At 54.3% G+C, this 19,858-nt stretch overlaps 1 protein-coding gene and 1 long non-coding RNA gene across 7 annotated transcripts in view; one reads left to right on the top strand and one right to left on the bottom strand.

The window, feature by feature from the left end:
• Positions 1-5,673: 5,673 nt before the first annotated feature.
• IGFBP4 (insulin like growth factor binding protein 4) lies at positions 5,674-18,031 on the bottom strand. Its single transcript, XM_060646137.2, has 4 exons — positions 17,382-18,031; positions 9,840-9,997; positions 8,951-9,085; positions 5,674-6,883 (listed from the first exon to the last, which is right to left on the bottom strand). Exons 1-4 carry the CDS (start codon positions 17,728-17,730, stop codon positions 6,749-6,751), a joined length of 777 nt encoding a protein of 258 aa, XP_060502120.1. The 5' UTR covers positions 17,731-18,031; the 3' UTR covers positions 5,674-6,748.
• LOC144614302 (uncharacterized) overlaps positions 16,694-19,858 on the top strand; it is a 21,313-nt gene continuing 18,148 nt past the window's right edge. For 3 of the 6 annotated variants that reach the window (XR_013551974.1, XR_013551973.1, XR_013551976.2), the window contains exons 1-4: positions 16,694-16,804; positions 17,135-17,227; positions 18,227-18,578; positions 18,856-18,919. This is a non-coding gene — a long non-coding RNA (uncharacterized LOC144614302). Of the gene's footprint in view, positions 16,805-17,134; positions 17,228-18,226; positions 18,579-18,855; positions 18,920-19,273; positions 19,793-19,858 lie in introns of those variants that run through there. The other 3 variants (XR_014136079.1, XR_014136080.1, XR_013551975.2) reach the window with 2 other exon arrangements.

The raw sequence follows: 19,858 nt of genomic DNA, 5'->3' as shown, positions 1-19,858 counted from the left end.
GAGGGTTTTTGTCTTTACCACAGCCTCTCCCTCATTGCATGGGGCGGGACCTGCCCAGGGCTTTCGGAGGTGGGGGTGGTCACAGTTCCGGGATGGCCTGGCCTGACCCCTCACAGGGCCAGCGATCAGGCCAGGGTCACTGAGCAGTCACATGTCACTTTGAATGGGAAGCCTTGAACTGAGGCTGAGAAACGAAGTTGGGCAACAGCTCAGCCAAAGGCAACTGGACTTTTTTTTTTTCTTATGTTTTTTGGGGGAAAAAACCTCTATTGTCCGACCTTCCATGATGCTGGAAAATTCAATTTATTTCCTGAGCAGTCTGGTCCAATTTCCCCTGGGTAGGGACAAGACTGGGCTTCCCTCCCTGCTGTTCCAATTTAGAAGCTCCGGCTCTGCTCAGGGACCAGGACCCAGGAGCCAGGCCGGGCCCCTGAGCCCTGGCCCTGGCAGCACCCACCCCCCCAACATGATCCTTCCCCAGGGAGCCTCCATTCCAGCCCCTGCATGTAAGGACGCTTTTTCTGCAGTTTCAGGGTCCCAGTTTCCATTGCCATTCTCGCTTTCTCAGCAACCTGGCTTTGCCGGGCAGCTGTGTTGGCCTGTCTCAGACCCACGCCAGCAATCTATGTGTGCCCCTCTGGGTCCCCCAGCTTCCTGCCTCTGTCTCTAGACTCTTCGGGGCAAGCCGATAGAGGTACAGCTGTAAAGCATTTGTGCTGGCCGCCAGGCTGGCGGGGGAGCCATCTGCGGCCCGGTCGCTGCCAGGCCTGCAATGACGGGAACCCTGGACCCCAGCCCTTCCACCCCAACCCCCAACACAGGAACCTCTCTGTCTACCAAGGCCTAGGAGGCCAAGGGGAAGGGGAATGACCTTGAGGCCACTGCAGGAGACAGGGTACAGACATAGTCAGCCCCTACTTGACAGCCTACAGCTGAACTTCACTGCAGAGGTGGGGGAGGGGGTGCCGCTCCCAGAGGAGGCTGTCGGATGATGGGGAGGGGGCTTGCTGTCCACCCAAGCCTCAGTGAGAGACTTGTCCTCAGCCGGCCAGCGTCCCACTGCCACCCTTCCTGAGCTAATAGAAAAGTTCACAGGCCACTAGTGGGTAGAGTAGGGAAAAGGGAAAGGCCTCTCTCTCCTAGCCCCAGCAAAGAGAAGCCCCCACATCCCCACCTTCCCTTAGTCTATACCCAACTCCTGTTTTGGGAGGGGGGGCGGGGTGCATTGAGAGAATGGACTTCTAAGATGCCTCCGGCCTGCAGTAGACCCATCTGGTTTCAATCAGGAGAGCAGGGTCCCAGATCATAGAGGCACATGGGGGAGGGAGGCTGTGCACACATTCCACCCCCCAGCCCCTCTCCAGAGTGCAGCCCCTTTCCCATGTGATCTCCTTTCACCTCCCAGGTGGGCCTCACACAGTCACTGGAAGACTAGGTGAGGCAGGGGAAATTTAGGGGGCAGTAGTACAGACCCCAGACCTCTGTCCGTGTTAGAAGAGCAGACCACAGAGGAGAGAGAGAAACCTAAGGAAAGAGGGGCCTGGAAGGAGAAGAAAGGGCTGCAAACAGAAGAGAGTCAGAGCAAGCGAAGGTCCTAGAAACCACCAGGTCCTAACTGGATCTTATCACAAATGGGGAAGCAGAGGTCCTGAGAAGGAAGTCTAATAGGTCCACCTACTGGACTCAGCCCCAAGCCCTGTTCAAGCATCCCACCCACCCGTCTTAACAGGAATCGCCAACCCCTTCAACAGATGAGCAAACTATGGCTCATAGGAGAAGAAAGTCCCACCTGCCCAACCTCACCCAGGTGGTAAGCAACCAGAGCCACCATTTTGGCTTCCCTGCCATCTCTAGACTTGGATCAGGTGGGAGCCCAGTCCTGGAGAAACCTACCCTCCCCAACTAGGGCCTGCTCTCGTTCTGGAACCCTCACCTGCTCAGTCCCAACTCCTGTCTCCAGGTCCAGGATGAAAGGATACAAAGCCTGAAAAAAGCAGCCTTCCTGGGCATGGCTTGTTGCCAAGGTTCTAATCCTGGTTCCAGAGGACTTTGGCACTCGGGTCTCAACTTCCCCATCAATAAAATGGAGGAGTGTTGTCTAAAACTGGGTTGGACAGTGATTCTGAGATTCCCCAAACCTCCATTTCTATCATCCTAAACAAACCTAGAGGCTTCCCTTGGCTTGGGTGGTCTTTAGGAAGAGGGTTGATCCCAATTTCAGAATTTAGAGCTGGCAAGAGAGCCAGGCTTTAAAGAGAACGAGGGGACCCAGCCAGCCATGGAAGCCGCTAATCTCCATCTCTCCCTGGGGGACTTCACTGCCGCCTCCACTGAAAGCAATTTGTCATGCCCTGAATTAAGTGATTCCAACAAGGGTTTAATTTCAGTTTAATGGCTCTGTTTTTATGTGTAATTAAATACCGTTGCATGGCGAAAATATGTTGTTTGCACTTTAGAGACTGTGTAAGGGCCCGGGAAGCCAATCCCACTGGGTTTCTACTCCCAGGCTCCACCAACCCCTCCCCTAGTCTGGCTGGAAATGTCCGGGTCCTAGGGAAGGGGGTGGGGGACCTGGGGAAGAGAGGAGGGCGGTGAGGGGAGAAGTGGGCTTGGTGGCGCCTGCTCACTCAGTAGAGAATGTTTCTAATTATCCTCTGCACCCCCACTTCTACTCCCTGACCCTACCTCTCCCCAGCCCCTGGGGCCTCAGACATAGAGGGGACAGATCACTCTGACAGTGAGGATCTAATTAGACCCTTGGCTGGCTGAAGTGGTGTCTGTTCCCCCGTGGGTGTGTTCAAAGTCCTGCCCCATTGTCTCTCCTCCACTTATTGTTCCCATTAACTCCCTCCTCCCCCATGAATATGCCTCCTACCCTATTGACCCTCTCCCCTGACTCACAAACCCCCCCTCCTCCCCTCTTCCCTCTGACAACCCCACAACCCAACCCACAACTGACCCAGCATCCCAGCTGTCAGCCTGCCTCCGAGCTCCATCCAACCACATCATCTTGCCTTCTCCTTCTAGGTCAGAGGTGACATTGCCATAGGAGTCTGGAATGCAGGGGGAGTTTCTCTGGCTGGGAATGTTTAGGGTCATTTACCCCACAGCCATATTCCCCCTCCCCAGGAAGGGGGGCCAAGCAGGCACCCCAAGTCCTGCATGCCTCATGACATTCCTGGAGCAGCTTGGTATAGCCCAGTCTGGCCCAGAGGGCAGAGGGGTTGGGACAAGCGGCCTTTTCCTGGAAGGAGTTTGCAGTGGCCGGAACCCAGGGGCCTTCGTAGGAGGAGGGGCCAGGAAGCTTGGCCAACTCTCCAGAGATGCCCCTGCCTGAATCCAATACTGGAGTCTGTCCAAGTCTCCCCTTTTTTCTCCCTACTCCCACCCTGCTTGCTTGCCAGCAGAAAACCCAGCCCCCAACCCTCAGCAACAGCAGGGCTTGATCTCCACTAATGAGCTGGGAAATGGAAACCAAATGCCTGATGTATGTAGATGGGCACCAATGTGCTAAGGGATCCTGATGGGGTGCCTCCCACCCACCCCCACCCCCACTCCAAGCCACAGTGGAGGGGCATAACACTTCTTGGGGAGGAGAGCGGAGCACTCAAGGACCTCAGTTTTAAGTTTATCTGGGTAAGCGCCACCAGGACACGAGAGTTTAGTCCTTGCCACCTCCTCCCTTCCACTTCTGCCAGAGATGCCAATGCCCTGTGACTATTAGAGTGACCATTAAAGGGTATTTGGAGGTCATGGCTGGGGCGGTGATGGGGGGGTGGGGGTGGCGTTAGGTGCAAATGAGACCAGCAATTCCTCTCTGGAGCCTGATTCTCCCTGCTGTGACACTCCCCAGGGCAGTTTACTTCCTCTAGCCTGGCAGTGGTAGAGGGTGTCCACCGTGACACAGAGCTGCTTTTATTTCCTTCTTTTTGGACACCTAGGACCTGCTTCTGGGATCGCGGAGGCAAGCGCCAGGGGTGGGTGGGGGGCAGTGTTTCTGTGGGATGTTGAATTCCCTCTCTCAAGGTGCACATCTGCTATTCTTTGGTGCTAGAGCTCCCCACACATCCTGCAGTGGGGATGCCTAATGAGTGAAGGCCACTCATTCACAGCCAGGAGGGAAGTAGCAACACACTCTGTGAATTTCTCTAGTCCCTCCCTCCTCACATCACACACATTCACACTCAGATTCACAACCCACGCAGACATGCCTCTCAAATTAGTGTGTCCTCTTCACACGCCCGGATCAGGTATACATGCCCTGTAAAAGCCCATACACTCACGTCTCGCTTTGTACATTCAAAGGCATCGCTTTGCTATATTCACACGCATGTGTGTACTCGCGCGTGCACGCACACACACACACACACATATACCACAAATATCACAGAGGCATACCCCAGGCCATATATGCAGCTACTTCCCAAGCAGATCCAGCTTTCTTTGGAAGCCCAGGAAAGGAAAAGGATCTCTTAGTGCCCACTGCCAAGGTACAGCACTGAGAGGAGGGGGCTGGAGAAAAAAGGGGAATTTACAAAGATGCTTTAGGGAAAGAGATGCTATCCCTACATTTATTTGATTTAAGGACCTAGAACTTAAGGGTCTACGTGTCAGTGAAAGCTGATATGCTACTCCAACATGCCTTGGCTTCAGCCCAAGAAGTACTGGATTCCATGAAGGGTGGTCAGGGAACCAAGGTCACTTTGTTATCTCCTACTGCTGGCAGTGTCCTGTGGTGCCTCAGGGAGACCAGATGGCTGCGGAATGCTGCCACTGGGGCAGAGCTAAGGGGAGGAGGATTGCAGCCCCAGTTTCAAGATACAGATAGTACAGGGGCCACCTCATCAGGGGCCAATGAAATCGAAAGGCCTGGGCGTGCCTCTGGAACTGGGGAGGGGCTAGGAACCCAGAAGACAACCCATCAGGAGGGGGCTCCCCCAGAGTGCCGCACACTTGGTGCACAGGGCCTTCACCCTGCCCATGACCTCCCGAGAAGGGGCCCCCACCCAGATCAGTGTCACACACACAGAACACAGAGATGGGGAAGAGGGACATTGGGACACAACCAGAAATCCAGTCATACCACATGGGCACAAAATCTGGGTCTGGCACCAAGAGCCCACAGCCTGGTGAGCTCAGGACAGCAAGATCAAAGATGGCCCCACTCCTAACCTTGCAGAATCAAATCTCAACACAACCACCCCATTAAGGAATCTAGGCAGTCAGAGCTGTGGAATGCGTTGGAGAGTCTACCCCCTCTCCCCAACTTCAGGGAAATGTCTCCTTCACTAAATTAATACATCAAATCCAGATGCAAATCCAGTCTGCCTGATTCCCTAGGAAATAGCCCAGCTTCACACACCAGATGATCCCAGAAACAGCTCTGGTCCCACAGGGCTGCCTCTGCTTGTCTTCCTTCAGAAGCCATTTTTTGCTCACCGGAGTCTGAACACAGACAGCATGACTCTAGGGAAGCCCCCTGGGAAGAGGCTGCAGGGAAGAAGATGAGCTGGTCGACTCTTTGCAGTTGTTTTACCATGTAGGACAGGTCTGGGGACTACATGATGACCCCGCCTTCCCACCCCTGGCGCACCCCTGTCTCTGATTATAAATAAATCAACCAAACACAATTGCCTAGTTTTTTTGTTGTTGTTTTGTTCTGTTTTGTTAAAAAAAAAAAAAAAAAAAGACAAGACATCATGATCAACTGGTAGGTCCCTAAGTCTCCTTCCATCCAGTCAAGCCAGAAATGCCTGGAGGGTAGGGAGGTATAGGGAAGGAGGCAAGGCCACAGGCAGGGAGCCACTAGAAGGACAGAGTCATCTTGGTGACTCTGTGGCTGTGACGAAAACAGGGGAGGAAGCAGGACACCGGGCAAGTCCTTCACCCCCGAGCATGTGTGTCTCTTCTCCATCAGGCACATGCAGTTCGATTGTACATTCTTTCCTCCCACCCTGACTGTTCAGAGATGGGGCCCACCTCCACAGCCCTCTGTCCCACATGCCTTCTTCTGACCCTCTTCCCTCCCCCAAAGCAGGGTCTGGGCTGCCAGGCCACCAAGTAAACAGCACACCAGACCCAAAGTTGGGCTTGTCTCTATAGGTCCTTCCCCCTGGAGGGAACTAAGGAAGAGAGGAAGGGCACCCTGGCAGGCTTGATCTTTGGGAGTGGGTCTGGGACTCCTCACCACTGAATCATCTGCCACCCACACCTTCCTTACAGCCTCCACCCTCTGACTAGATTGAGGGGAGGGACAATGGTACAAGGAACGATGGTCAAAGTACATGTCTACCTCCCTCCTCTGATTCCGGACATGAGACTCCTCTTCCCCCACAAGCTTATGCTCAGCTTAGAGGAAGTAGCCTCACATCCCCAAATCAGAGAAAGTCAGAATAAGAGCCCCCAGGGCTAAAAACTAGAGCTGGCCTGTAGTATGTTGTCAATAAATGTTTTTAGATGAGTGGCTGGATGAATGAATGAATGAATGAATGAGTCCAGGATCAATTTGGAAACACAAGGGCTCCTTACTGCCACTCTCAGACCTCTCAGGCTATCTAAGCCCAGAGAGGACACCCCTAGGCTTTGGCTCACCCCAAGGGCACACCCATACACACACACATACATACACAAAGGGAAATTTCTGGGCCAGAGACAGAGCCAGGACTCAGACCCAGGCTCCAGGTCAGCTCTGCAGCCTCTAGGGGATGGGGTGACAGGGAGCACTGAGCCCCCTGCCTCCTGGCAGGGCTCACTTGCGGAAGCTGTCAGCCAACTGGTGGCAGTCCAGCTCCCCTTTTGGTTCCAGGCCCCCTGGAAGTTTCACTCCTGTCTTCCGGTCCACACACCAGCACTTGCCGCGCTGCCCATCTAAGGCCGGGTGACACTGTCAAGACAAGGGTGGGAGAAGTCAGTTCCCAGGCAGCCTGCCCCAACCCCAGCCCAGCCCTCAAGTCAGACAGTTGATCCAAGATGGCCTGTAACGGCAGAGGCTCTTTCATAATCGTGGACCCTCTGAGCCCACGGCATAAAGAGATCTTGGCCAAGAAGGAAAGGTCAAGTAGAGAGAACTTGCCCAGGAAGTGAAGGTTGTCTCAGAGGTCAGCACTGGTCTAGAGATAAAGGGTCAAGCGTCAGAACTTTCAGTGGGATAAAAATTGGGGGAAGAAAACACATAGAACTGAATTAACACAAAGAATGAACTCTAATGTAAACTATGGACTTTAGTTAATAAATGTATCAACACTAGGGACTCCTGGGTGGCTCAGTCAGTTGAGCGTCCAACTTTTGATTTCAGCTTAGCTCATGATCTCATGGTTGTGAGTTCGAGCCCCGCATCAAGCCCGCCTCTCAGAGTCTGCTTGGGATTCTCTCTCTCTCTCCTTCTCTCTCTCTCTCTCTCTCTGCCCCTCCCCCCTCTCAAAACAAATAAATAAATTTAAAAATAATAATAATAATAATAATGGGGGCATCTGGGTGGCTCAGTCAGTTAAGCATCCAACTCTTGATTTCGACTCAGGTCATTATCTCACTGTTCATGGGATCCAGCCCAGAGTCAGACTCCATGCTGTCAGCGCAGAGCTTGGGATTCTCTGCCTTCCCCCACTCGCACACACACTCTCTCTCAAAATAAATAAGTGTTAAAATAATAATAATAATAACAATAATAATAATAATAATAATAATAATAATGTGTCAATATTAGCTCCTTAATCTGTGATAACATATATACCACACTAATACAAGATGTTAACAGGGAAAACTGACGGGGCGGGGGGTGGTAGATGAGAACACTGTAGTTCTGTAGTCTGTAGTCTGTAGTCTGTAGTATGTTGTCTATGCTCTAGACAAATGCTCGATTTTTCTATAAGCCTAAAAGTGCTCTAGAAAATAAAGTCTATTCATTTTTTTTAATTAGGGAAAACAGTTTTTAAAAATTGGGACAAGGATAAAGTTTATATTGGGATAAAGCTTGCAGACAGGTTTGGCACTGGTTTCTGGAGCCCTTTCTGGTCGTCCACTCATTGCACACCACCCCATACCCTTCTCATGCCAGCCTCGGATTTGCAGACCTGGAGGCAGCCCTTCTCCTCCTGTCTAGGCCTCAAAGTGGCAGCCCATTTTGCGGATTTGTCTATAAAGCACAGAGTGGGAGAATGCATGTGTTTGTGCCCACAAAGAGCTGAAGAAGACCCCAGCCAGGATTCCCCAGGCTACACCCAGCACAAGGCACCCCGCTGCTCTGCCCAGATATGCCACCCTCCCAAGTAAGCCCACTTCTCATGGGTCAGAGATGGGCTGAGGCAGGCCAACCTTGCTGAACATCCTAGTCTCCTGAGGGCTTATCAGAGGAACCCGTGTTCCAAGGGCATGAGGGAATATGGAGGTTTCTGCATTCGTGTTTTCTCTCCTGTCCCCCTTCTTCCTCTGTTTCCACCCAAAGCTCCTGTCCCCAGCTGTCAGATCTGGCTATACCCCAGGTGGTTTCGTTACTCAGCCTGGGGGAAGGGGCAGGCTGATTTTCCTCCTTAGCCCTTCCTGACCGAGCCCCTCCATTCCAAGATGAAACCTAAGACATTCTATGACAAAGGAGAACTACTCATAGGATGGAGCAGGGGGAATGAGAGTGTGTTGGGAGGTAGACATTGACAGGAGTGCTAAATGGTGAATCCGGAGGTGATGGAAATAGCCCTGGATGGGGAAGCAGGATAGCTGGTCTGCCATTAACTCACTCTGAGACTTCGGGCCTCAGTTTCCTCACTTCCAAAATGAGTGTGGTGGGCAAAATAAGCTGAGGCTCAGGAGGCTGAGGGAGGGCCCAAGGGGTTAGGTTTGGGTTGGGAGGTCTTCCCCTCCCTGAGATCTCCATCCTGGACCAGGATCTCCTGTGGAGAGACCAGGAATGCCCCCAGGAACTCAGGTCAGGACCGAGCCAGCAGTGATGAAGACCCACCTGCTTGGGGTGGAAGTTGCCATTTCGGTCGCAGTTGGGGATGGGGATGATGTAGAGGTCTTCATGGGTGCGGCTCTGTGAGGCGGCCAGCCGCTCCAGGGCCCGGTGCAGCTCACTCTGGCAGGAGCCTTGGGGCTGGAGGAAGGGAGGATGGAACAGCTTAGCAGAAGGGAGAGAGGCAGGAAGACCAAGGCTGGAGGTCAGCTCACAACTGAAGGACCTGAAAGGAGGCTCAAGGCCCAGAGACTGGGCAGGGCCCAATGGGTTCAGGGGACACCGGTGGGCAGGGCAGAAGGACACTGAAGAGAGGATCTTGAGCCAAAGAGCTTCTAAAAAGGAGGACTGTGAATGGAAAGGACTTTGTGGGGAAAGAGGTTGTGGAACCCTATGGAGATGGTTGGGAAGGGGGTGATTTCTAAGCAGGAGGGATAGTTGACATCATATCATTAATGACTTGTAAGACCTAGGCAAGATCCACTGGGAACCCCCCATCAGGAAGGACAGTAACCAGACCCTGGAGCAAGGTCGGCAGGCCCCCTGCTGTGGCCAGCATTAGCCCTTGAGTTACTGAAAAGGTCTGGGTGGCAAGTCCAAGAGAAGGGCTAAGAAACACCAGGAGGTTTGGGGCAACCGCTATTTACAAACCAGTACAAAAGTATTTCAGTACTTAAAAATTACTTCAACTGCATCAACGTATACAACTGATGACCAGGAAAGGAATTTCAAGGAATGAAATGAGGATTTGGTCCTGATGACGCATACTAGGTGCATCTTGCACACAGTAGGCATCCAAAGAATGTTTCTGAATGACATAGTCCAGATCCATTGGTGGTGGTGGTGGCGTGTGTGTGCCTGTGCACACGCGCATTTGTAGGGCTGAGGTCCTCACCACGGGCCGAGCTTCCTCCCGGGGCACCCCGATGACCTTCATCTTGCCCCCGCTGGTGCTGCGGTCTCGAATTTTGGCTAAGTGCTTCTGCAGGCACCTGCGGTCATGCGCACTGCAGGGACTGAAGCTGTTGTTCGGGTGGTCACCCTCATCCTTGTCTGCAGTCAGGCCGAGATGGAGAGAGGTCAGCACAGGGAAAGGACAGGGCAGAACACCAACCCAGCCTCCCACCTGCTTTCTTCTAGGGGATTCTCCAGCCTGGCTCTGAGAAAGGGTGGGGGACCCTGGGCTGGGGGGGGTGGTGAAAACAACACCCCTGTCTCCTCCCTGCTCTCCTGGATTCCTGAGGAGAAAATCTTCTTAACATCCTTGACTTGTCCCTCACCCCACCCAGTCCAGCCCTCAGATGAGTCACCAGCTGCAGCTGCGCAGACAGCAGGAGGGTCCCCTGGGCCCTGCAGGGAGGTCTAAGGCAGGCAGGGGCCTCCCCCCTGGATCTCGTACCCCCCTCCATTCAGCTCCTCCTACCATCCCCCTCTCCGTCTGCTCTCTCTTCCTGTCTCCTTTCCTGGTCTTTTCAGCATCTGGCTGAGCCAGCCAGGGGATCCCCAGATCTGTTGGCACTGCTGCCCCTCTTCCAAATGGCCAAACTCAGAGTTTCCATGAGTGATGAGAAATCTGGCCCAAAGGGCTCTCCCCATTGGCTAGACAGGGAAGAAGAAGCGGGAGTGGGTGTGTCCGCCTGCCTGCATGAGAAAGTGTGCACCCACACGCATGTGTGTGCAAAACACTGTGTGGCCGCAGGACCCAAAACATCCTCACACATCACTTCAGTCCCCCACCTTGACATCTCCCATCCTTGGACTTTAGACCCCACCGAAAGTCCACAACTATGGCCCAGAGGCAGGGCACTGGGGAATCTGGATATAGGAGGTGGTGAGGCTGGACCCACACACTCTCCCTGGGATCTCCTGAAGACTCTACCTGAACTCAAGAATAACCTGAGCCAGAAGTCCCAGAACTGTAACCACCACTCCACCCTGCAGGCAGCCAAAACTGGAATACAGGCCTGAACTGGAGAAAGAGGTTGCAAGACCTCTCTGCAGCTCAGAGCCACCTCTGAAACGCTTGGGCTTGGCAGCTCACTGCCGGCCTGAGTGCAAAGCCCCTGCCAGCATTCCAGATGTTGGCAGCCAGACAGAAGGTTACATCTGGTTTGCGTCAGGATTTTTTTTTTCCTGAGGAGTTAGCAGGTTCCTCCACGCATGGCAGCAGTCCCAGAGCTGCCTCTGGGTCAAATGGTATTTTTCCGCCTAGCCAAAGTTAGTTGGGGGGTTAGTTCTCTTTTTGTTCTCCTAGTTCTGGGGGTGTGGGGTGGGGGGAAGTAGGTAGATAAAGGGAAACCAGGAAACGAGGAATCGAGACTCTCAGAAAGGCTTTGTCAAGATTCCATACCAAAGGTTATTTATAAAATTGAGTCACCAAGGATGGGAAGAAGGTTTTGTCACGGGTGGAGGGCTGGTTTAGAAAGAAGAATCAAAGGTAAGGAATAAATAGAGCAGATAGATATAATCTATCCTTTTGCATATTCAACATCCCAAGAAGGATAGTCTGGAGGGGACTCCAGTCTCAGAGACAACATCAAGTTCTTAAGGGTCAACCAAGGGGAAAACACCTCCCAGTGATGTGGGTAGCAAGAGATGCGGGTACATTTCAGAAGACCAGGATTGTCAAGGGGGCCATAAGTAGATAGACACCAAACCCTCGGTGAGAACCAGAGAAAAGGTCCAGGATCCAGGCTCTCCCAAGGAACCTTTCTGGCCCAGACTGGCCAGTGACCCTGCCCCTGCATCCACCTTGCACAAAGTCACAAGACTTTTGGATGGGGCCACAGTGTTTCAGAGCTATAGTCTGGAAGTGGGTATTGGAGTGAAAGAGGAAATGGAAGATTAAAAGAATTAGAGCCACGGGCACCCGGGGTGTCTCAGTTGGTTGAGAATCAACTCTTGATTTTGATTTAGGTCATGATCTCATGGTTCGAGGGATCAAGCCCCATGTTGGGCTCTGTGCTGTCATCGCATAGCTTGGGATTCTCTCTCTCCTTGTGTCTCTCTGCCCTCCCCCGCTCATGCTCACTCTGTCTCTCTCTCAAAATAAATAAATAAACATTTTATAAAAAGGAAAGGAAAGGAAAGGAAGAAAACGAAGAGAAAAGAAAAGAAAAGAAAAGAAAAGAAAAGAAGTTAGAACCAAATCTTGGAACGACAGAGGCTAAGCTAAGACATGAACAAAAGCACACACCATTTTCCTCGGGACAGGCTGGAAGGGATCACAAGGACTCAATTGCCACAGCCCATAATGCTAACCCGAGGGGCACCCTTGGAACCTGAAAAAGGGGTTTGTCTTTTCTTTGCGTTTGCTTTCTTTTCCTGACTATAAAGGGAAGCACTACTTTGCACAGTGACACTTGTTCCTCTTGGTAGGCAAGCAGAATGTTCTTAGGTTCGAGAAGTAAGGAAGAGTTTTCTAGCAAGTGGAAGTAGAGAGCCTCCCCCCACCCCCATCCCTGGAAGTGTGGCACATCAGAGTGATAAAGGCCTCAAGAACAAAGTGAGATCTGGAGTAGAAATGTAACTGCAACTCGGTGTTCCAATGTTGAGTCTCTACAAGTTGAAGTTCACAAATGACTAACACTCGGGGGAGTGTTAATGGATATATGGAATGTTTATCCCTTCCCTTAGGAGGTATCTCTAAGGAGGACAACTGGGTCCGCTCACTGAAACCTGGGACCGCGCAGGCCATAGGGCAAGGCTGGAAGCATAGTGTATGCTCTTGTGTGGGTAGGGCCCCATGCCACACTGAGGGGGATTATCTGGAGAAAGCTAAGCAGGCAGCATTCCTGGACTCCCCCTCCTTGGTTTCCCCACTTTTTTGTTGTTGTTAGGCAAGCTTCTTTTTTTCTTTTTTTGAAGAACTGAAGAGCCCTAGAAGTCTCCAGAACACCCAGACTTGAGTCCAGAGATTCATCAGTGTCATACTTGGACCCCTCTCGCCTGAGGCCAGACTACTTCTCCCCACCAAAAGGGCACTCCACAGAGGAGATCAATCCTTCATTAACACCACCATGCCAACTCCCAGCTGCTCTGCCAGGTCTGGTCTGGGTCTGTCCCCAGCTTGTGTCTAAGCTCAAAGAAGAACACACCAGATAGGGAGAGTAGTTGCTTCCTTAATCTCATAGGGACACACCGTATATCCATAGCTGCCCACTCAGACAGACAGGTCAGGACTTAGGAACCACAAGCATATACAAACAGTCACGTGTCCAGGCACACACGGGTCCACACGTGCACCCCCACATGCACTCGGGCACTCTGACCCTGCCCTGGGCAGACACAGACCCGGGGCAGGGCACGTTGCCTGCACCATAGCCTGTTGACTTTCCACTTAATCTGTAACTTTTCCTTGCCCAGCCTTGCTTAATAGGCATACTGAGGATCGACCCCAGGATCCAGCCCTAGGCACTGGGTTTGGGAGGGTGAGGGTCGTAGCCTTGGGTCTCTGAAAATGTTAACCTTCCCATCTCCAAAGCCGGTTACGTACTTGCTACTTCCCAGCTTACTCAGGAAATCCAGCCACCTGGTACTGCTCACCCAGGTGGGGCCCTCCGGAAAAACCCCAGTCCCTGTGGGATTCCCTCTGAGCAGGAGCCAGAGTCAGACCTAGCCGCCCCTGCCCCGAAAGATTTGACCTTCTGACCTCCGGAGGCTTATTTAGGAGGCAGGACTTCCAAGGTAGGCCAGGTCATCTCCTCCAGCCCCTGCTTGGAGCCAAGCCAACAACACTCAGCCACAGGGGAAACCTTGGTCTTCGCTCCAGCAACTGAAGGAGCCCAGAGAGAGGAAAGACTTCACAGCTTTGGCACCACTGGCTGAAAAGTTCATGGTCAAAGCTACAGGATTTCCTCTTTATGGCAGCCTGGTTTCATCCCCCTGATTCCTCCTCAATTCCAGCCACGTCCCCTTCAAGACACCCAGGGTGAGGCTGTGAGGTGGGTGGGCCCAGCCACCCCGACACCGGTGTTTCAGCCACAATTTGGAGGATCACCTGCCCTGCAAGAAAGGCCTTTTCCTTCGCCCTGGACTCTGCCTAGAGAAGCCAAGATCACCCATGCCAAGTACCCCACCCTTTCTTCGAGGTCTGGCCCTCGGGGCATCCCCTCACCGCTGTGCAAGCTGCCAGCCTCAGACTGAAGGAAACCGGGCCCATCCTTTCCATGTTCACAGCAGCAAAAAGCACCGAAGTTCCTCCCTACCCCTCTCAACTCCTCTGAATGCTCCCCTACTTTGCTCACTTGCCCTACTGTGCCCCCAAAGCCCCACCCAGCATCAGAGAAGGATCGAAGTGTCAACCGAAACCCTCTCAGCCTCTTATTCATTACCATCCTCAGCATGGCTCCAATTGACTGAGCTCTTACACCATGCCAGACACCCCAAGCCTGTGAGGCAAGTCCTGTGTCACCTCCATTTTACAGATGAGGAAATGCAGTAGACTGGGTGGGGGCAAAGGAGGACAGACTTATCCCTGCAGCTCCTATGTCTTTAAATGGAAAGACTCCTGATACCCGAGGCACCAATAATTCCGGCTTTGCCAATACTAAAGAAAAAATGTTAAGCAGCCATGCTCCTCCTCCCACCTCCCCCAAGGCACAGAATTTCTGGGAAGGCCCTGTTCCCATGACATGACTGGATTCCCAGTATTGAAGTAAAGGGGACAATATTTGCTGCGTTGACTAAAAATTAACCCAGTCTGTCTGTTCCCTAACCCTGTCCCAGAGGGACCCAAGAGCACAGTTTAGGAGCTCCCCAGTCCAAACGCTGATCTTCCCACTGTCCACTCCCCCAGATTCCATGAGTCAAGGGTCAGTACACTGATGCAGAATTGTGGACCTCTGACGCACACGTCCCACCCTGCCCCCACCTCTGGGGGCCTGAGCAGTGTTAATCCACAACCTTTTCTGGCTCGGAAAGCTGAGACAGGAGGGCTATGGGGAGCTTAGGGGGGTAGAGGCTTAAAATGGAAGAAGGAGACCCACTCCTGGGGCAAATAGTAGGCAGCTGGGCATAGCAGGCCAAGGGAAGGGGTATGCCAAGTGGCTGCCCTCCCCCAGTCACCTGCTGAAGCTTAGCCCCAAGAGGAAAAAGCAGAAAGAGGGGCCTGATGCCCTCTGCCGAACTATTCCCAAGGCAAGAAGGCCCAAGCCTTGGGACATAGGAGGGACAGTGGCCTATTGACAGTGGAAGGCTAGAGAGAATAGTGGGGATCAGTCCCAAGCTCTGGCCATCTTTTCTCACCAGAGACCCTGCAGGGCTGTTGCACAACTCTAGGGGGCGCCTTTCACATGGTGCAGGGAGTCCTTCTGTGATGATTAGGAGGCATGGACACAGCTTGCCAAGTCGGTACCTAGTTTCCCCAGGGTCCTCCAGGATTGCCCTTTCCCCTCTCCAGATCTCTGCATGCCCTGCATGGGTGGAGGACAGGCAAGGAGGGCGGGGGGTGGGGGGAGGGCATTAGAGACCTGGGACCTGTAATCCCAAGGGGATGTAAAGGCCGATTTGCATGATGTCCACAGGACAATCACACACTTCATACCATTTCCCCCAGAGCCCCTATCCCAATGGGATTAGATTTTCCTCCACTACAGGATAGGGAGCTCCTACCCGGCCAGGGGGGAAGGGGTGCTCGAGACCATCTAAGGGCTCTTCTGCCCCATGTTCAAGTCAGCGAGAGAAGAGGAGGCTACCAGCCATCCTAAACTGGTACATATCCACTGGCCGGTGGAGGATGCAGATAGAAAGGGAAAGAGATCCCATTATACTCAGCCCAGGAGCTCAGCCCTCACTCACAATCTGGTCTGGTACGAGTACCCCTCCTCTCCCACTGGCACTGGCATCTGTGCCCCAGGATCAGTGCCTTACTCCCTCAGGACATCCCCCCACCCCACCCCCGCTTCCCAGATGTGCCGGGTGCCAGGCTGGCATTTCTCCTAGTATGTTTTCTGCTGACCCATCTCTCACTGCCTAGGGACAGGAAGGGCAGAGAGGCCTGAGGCCCAGACCCCTGGGGTCCACCTCCTTCCTGTTTTCCCTGCATCCTGCTTTCCTCCGCTAACAAGCTGCAGAGGATTGAGGAAGTGGAGCGGTCTGGGACCCAGGGCAGGAAGCTTGGGGCCGGAGTCCCAGCATCCGGACTGCAACAATGGAAGCTTCAAGCACCAGGAAAAGAGACAGACACAGACAGAGGCAGAGGGAGAACAAATCAGTCAGAGAGGGAACCAGAAACAGAGGCAGAAATACAGAAAGGCAGACAGAGAGAGAGAGATTCCAAAAGTAACAGAGAAAGGCAGGAACAAAGAAAGAGAAACAGTGATAGAGACACGGAGAGAAAGCAACAGAAAGGGGCGGAGGACAAAGAGAAGCAGAAAGGGAACAAGACAGAGAAAGAGAAACTGATAACAGGCGGAAGTCATTGAGGAAAGGAGAACTCGGGAATGTTGGTCGTGAAACTAGAGACAGAGGCAGAGCAGGAGATAACAAAAGAATAAGAGAGAAGGAAAGACTGAGAACGATTATAAGGAGAAACTGAGAGAGGCTCGCTAAGAAACGGAAAAGGAGAAAGTGTAAGAATGAGTTTAGGGCAAAGGGCCCTCTAAACCTCTCTCCCTCTCTCTCTCTCCCTCTCTTCCTCCCCGCCCCCCCCCACCCTCCCTCTCCCTTCTCTCTACTCCCTATCCCACACCCGTTAGGTTTCTACAGCTCTGGGCTGGGAGCCAAGACTCGCTTCTCTTCTGCTACCTCAGACGACACCTGCCAGGAGAGAGGAATGGGGTGCCTGTGTACCAGAGCAAGATGAGGTGCCCAGGCCTGGCAGAGAGACCTCTGTCTTCCCAATACCTCTCAAACAGCAAGGTGAGCTGCCCAGGGGCGTTAGGGAGGGGCAACTCTGATGCCCCTCACCACCAAAGCCCCTCTAATTTGGATGTCCCACTCCACCCCACCTGGATGTCAAAAGGCCACGCCCTGGCTTCTTAGACCCCTGGGCTTTCACCTGTGGCCAGGATGAGGGAAGTCCCTGGATCAGGAACAGAAAGCCACCACCACCGCCCAACCCATCCTCTAGTTATCTGGCCCTAGGCCGCTCACTTGCAGGCTGGGTGGCTGGACCGAGTCACAGTCACATAATGTTCCACTGTTACCCCAGCAGCCGGGACAACCATTGAGACCTCTCCTCCCAAATAGGCACCCTTGAGGAGGTTGGAGATGAAGGGCTGGGACAGAGTCTTCTTTGCTGGGGGCGACAGCCTGCTAGGGACTCAACAGCAGTTTCCTTAGGTGAGCCTGTCCTATGCCAGCCCAGCCCTGCCAGGTACCCGCCTTCTTAACTCACTGGAGATTTTCAAGGGCTTTCCAGGCCAGCCCGAATGGGGAAAGGGCTTCTAGGAGCGGAGCACACCGAGGAGGGCATGCAAGGGCAGGGGCACCTTACCAGAGGGCTGCAGGCTTTCCTGGATGGCCTCGATCTCCGCCAGCTCCATGCACACGCCTTGCCCGTGCATCAGCGTGTGCAGGGGCTTCTCCACACCCCGGGGCGGGTAGCAGCGCAGGCCCGAGCCGCAGCGGGGGGTATACACCCCGCAGGGCATCCCCTTGCCCAGGGCACAAGTGGCGCAACAGCCGCAGCCCGGCTCCCGCACCAGCTCCTCGCAGCCCACGGGGGGGCGGCAGCGCGCCAGCTTCTCCTCGGAGCAGGGCGGGCAGTGGATGGCTTCGTCGCCAAGGCTCGGCCCGGGCCCGGCGGCCAGCAGCAGCGCGGCCACGAGGCAGAGGGGCAGCATGACCGGGCTAGGACGGGGCGCGGGCGCGGGGCGTGGGAGGGAAGAACGGGCGCGCAGACTGAGAGCAGGGACACGGGGCGACAGCGCCCGGCGCGCCTGGAGGACCCGACCCGGAGGGCGCGGGGAGACGGGGCGGCCCCGCGGGCGGACAGGGACGGAGCCAGGGAAGTTAGCAAGCGGGCTGGAGGGGAGCGAGCCTGGCCGCCGAGGCGCTGCGCCGCATCCTCGGCCCGGCCCAGGCGGCGGGCGGCGGGCGGCGGGCGGCGGGCGGCGGGGGGGGGGACAGGGGGCTGAGCGGCTGCCCGGGACCGGCTCCCCCGGACTTTATACCGGCCCCTGGCCACACCCCCAGCGCCTTCCCAGAGGTGGGGGAGCGGGGGCGCCGGGGGGGAGAGGGAGAGGCGGCCGTTAGGGGGAGGGGGCGCTGTCCTGAGTCGCTGCCGCCGCCGCTGCCGCCACCGCCGCTACAACATCTGAAAGTCCTTTTCTGCCGCAGAAGGAAGCGGCGCAGTTTGGAAGCCGTGGCAGGCGCCGAGAGCGACTCTGAACCCGAGCCTGGGAGGGGAGAGAGAGAAGAGGAGACGCAAAGGGGCTGCTCTTTGGCCCCATTCCCCGACCTTGGAGGATTCCTCCCCTACCCCCCCCCCCGCGGCTGCAGTCCCCCCCACTGAGAACGCGACCTCCTCGCCTGGACTCCCGGCTCCGCGGATTCGGTCTCCCTGACCAGAGCCCTTTCCACCCCACCCTAGCGCTTCCAGTCCCAACCACTGGAGACCTAGTCGAGCGAAGTGGGGAAAGGGCAGCAAGCACCCAACGAGGGACCCAGAAGAGCCTGATGGCCCTAAGAAGTTAGTAGACTTTCTTCCCACTTGTCCTTCCAGCTTCCCACCCCCCCCACCCCCCCCCACACACACACACACCCTATCTCCCCAGGGCTCATCTGGGCCCTGGTCCACTCTGCCTTCCAGAGAACTGTATCAACCGAATTCCTGGGGAAGGAGGTGCTAAGCCCCTTCTTCCTTCCTGGATGCTTGTTTCCACTGCCCGACTCCCTCCCCAGAGGAAGATTGACCAGGGAGATTGCCACCGTCGTTGTGCATCGCACAACTCCTATTTCTCTCGTAGCCCCTTGTAGATTTGTGTAGCTGTTATGACAGTTTTCCAGCAGGTGGCAGACAAGCATTTCCAGGTAGGGGTGTCTTTTCCTAATTTGACCAGCTTTGCTATTTGGGCTAGCTAGGGGCTGGCTAGGCCCTCTGTGAGATCCTGCTGGTGCCTGTTTCCCCCATGCTCACCTCAGTCCTGCTGGGATTGGGAGGGACCCTACAGTAACATTTGAGTAGGGACCTGTCTCCTGGGTTCTCTCTCTGGTCCCCAGTTCCCTAGGTACTCATCTATCCTCCCCCACAAAGCTTTCTGCTGTCCTGGAGCTGGTTTCAGGATGCCTGAGGGGTAAGGGTGCCTGTCAGGGCATAATAGGTGACCTACCATGGATTTTTTTTTTTTTTTTTTTTTTTGGCTTGGCTTGGCTTGGCCTATAAAGCTACAAGGTAACCAAGCCAAAGTAGAGATCAGAGACCATCTTCCAGACTCCCAGGACAGCGATCTTTCAGTCTCCCAGCAAGTAGGCCCCCTTCCACTTTCTCCAAGTGTAAACTGTCCAGGTGATAGGAAGAAGAGAGGGGCTGGAAGCTGAACTTGTAGGGACAGACACAAAAGTTGCAAACTGACGGCACCTACTGGCAACTATCAAGACTGCAGAAGATCTGGAGAGTTCTGACGGTGGGGGGGGGGGGGGGGGGGGTGGAGTGCCGGAGGACAAGATTCTGGGATTCTCTCCCTGCTATCTCACAGACAAACTGGGGTCTTTTCTGTATTGGATAAGGGCAAACAGAGCCAGGCTCTTTACGTCCCCAGGGGAAGCCCAGCCTGCACCTGATTCAGAAAACTTCCCCTAGCTCTATCCCCCTCCATCATCACTGAGGCACCAACGTATTGTATGAACTTGGACACCACCCCTTGGAGCTGGAATTGTCCCTAACTATAAAATGGAGGTACATCATCTCCACCTATTCTGCCTCTTGAAGCGCTTGTGGGAATAAAATGGGAACTGAAAGGATGGGTTCCA

The sequence above is a fragment of the Panthera onca genome, chromosome E1, assembly GCF_046562875.1.
Source record: "Panthera onca isolate mPanOnc1 chromosome E1, mPanOnc1 haplotype 2, whole genome shotgun sequence".
Classification (NCBI taxonomy): domain Eukaryota; kingdom Metazoa; phylum Chordata; class Mammalia; order Carnivora; family Felidae; genus Panthera; species Panthera onca.
Note: the sequence above shows the minus strand (reverse complement) of the source record. Positions and strands in the feature narration are given on the sequence as shown.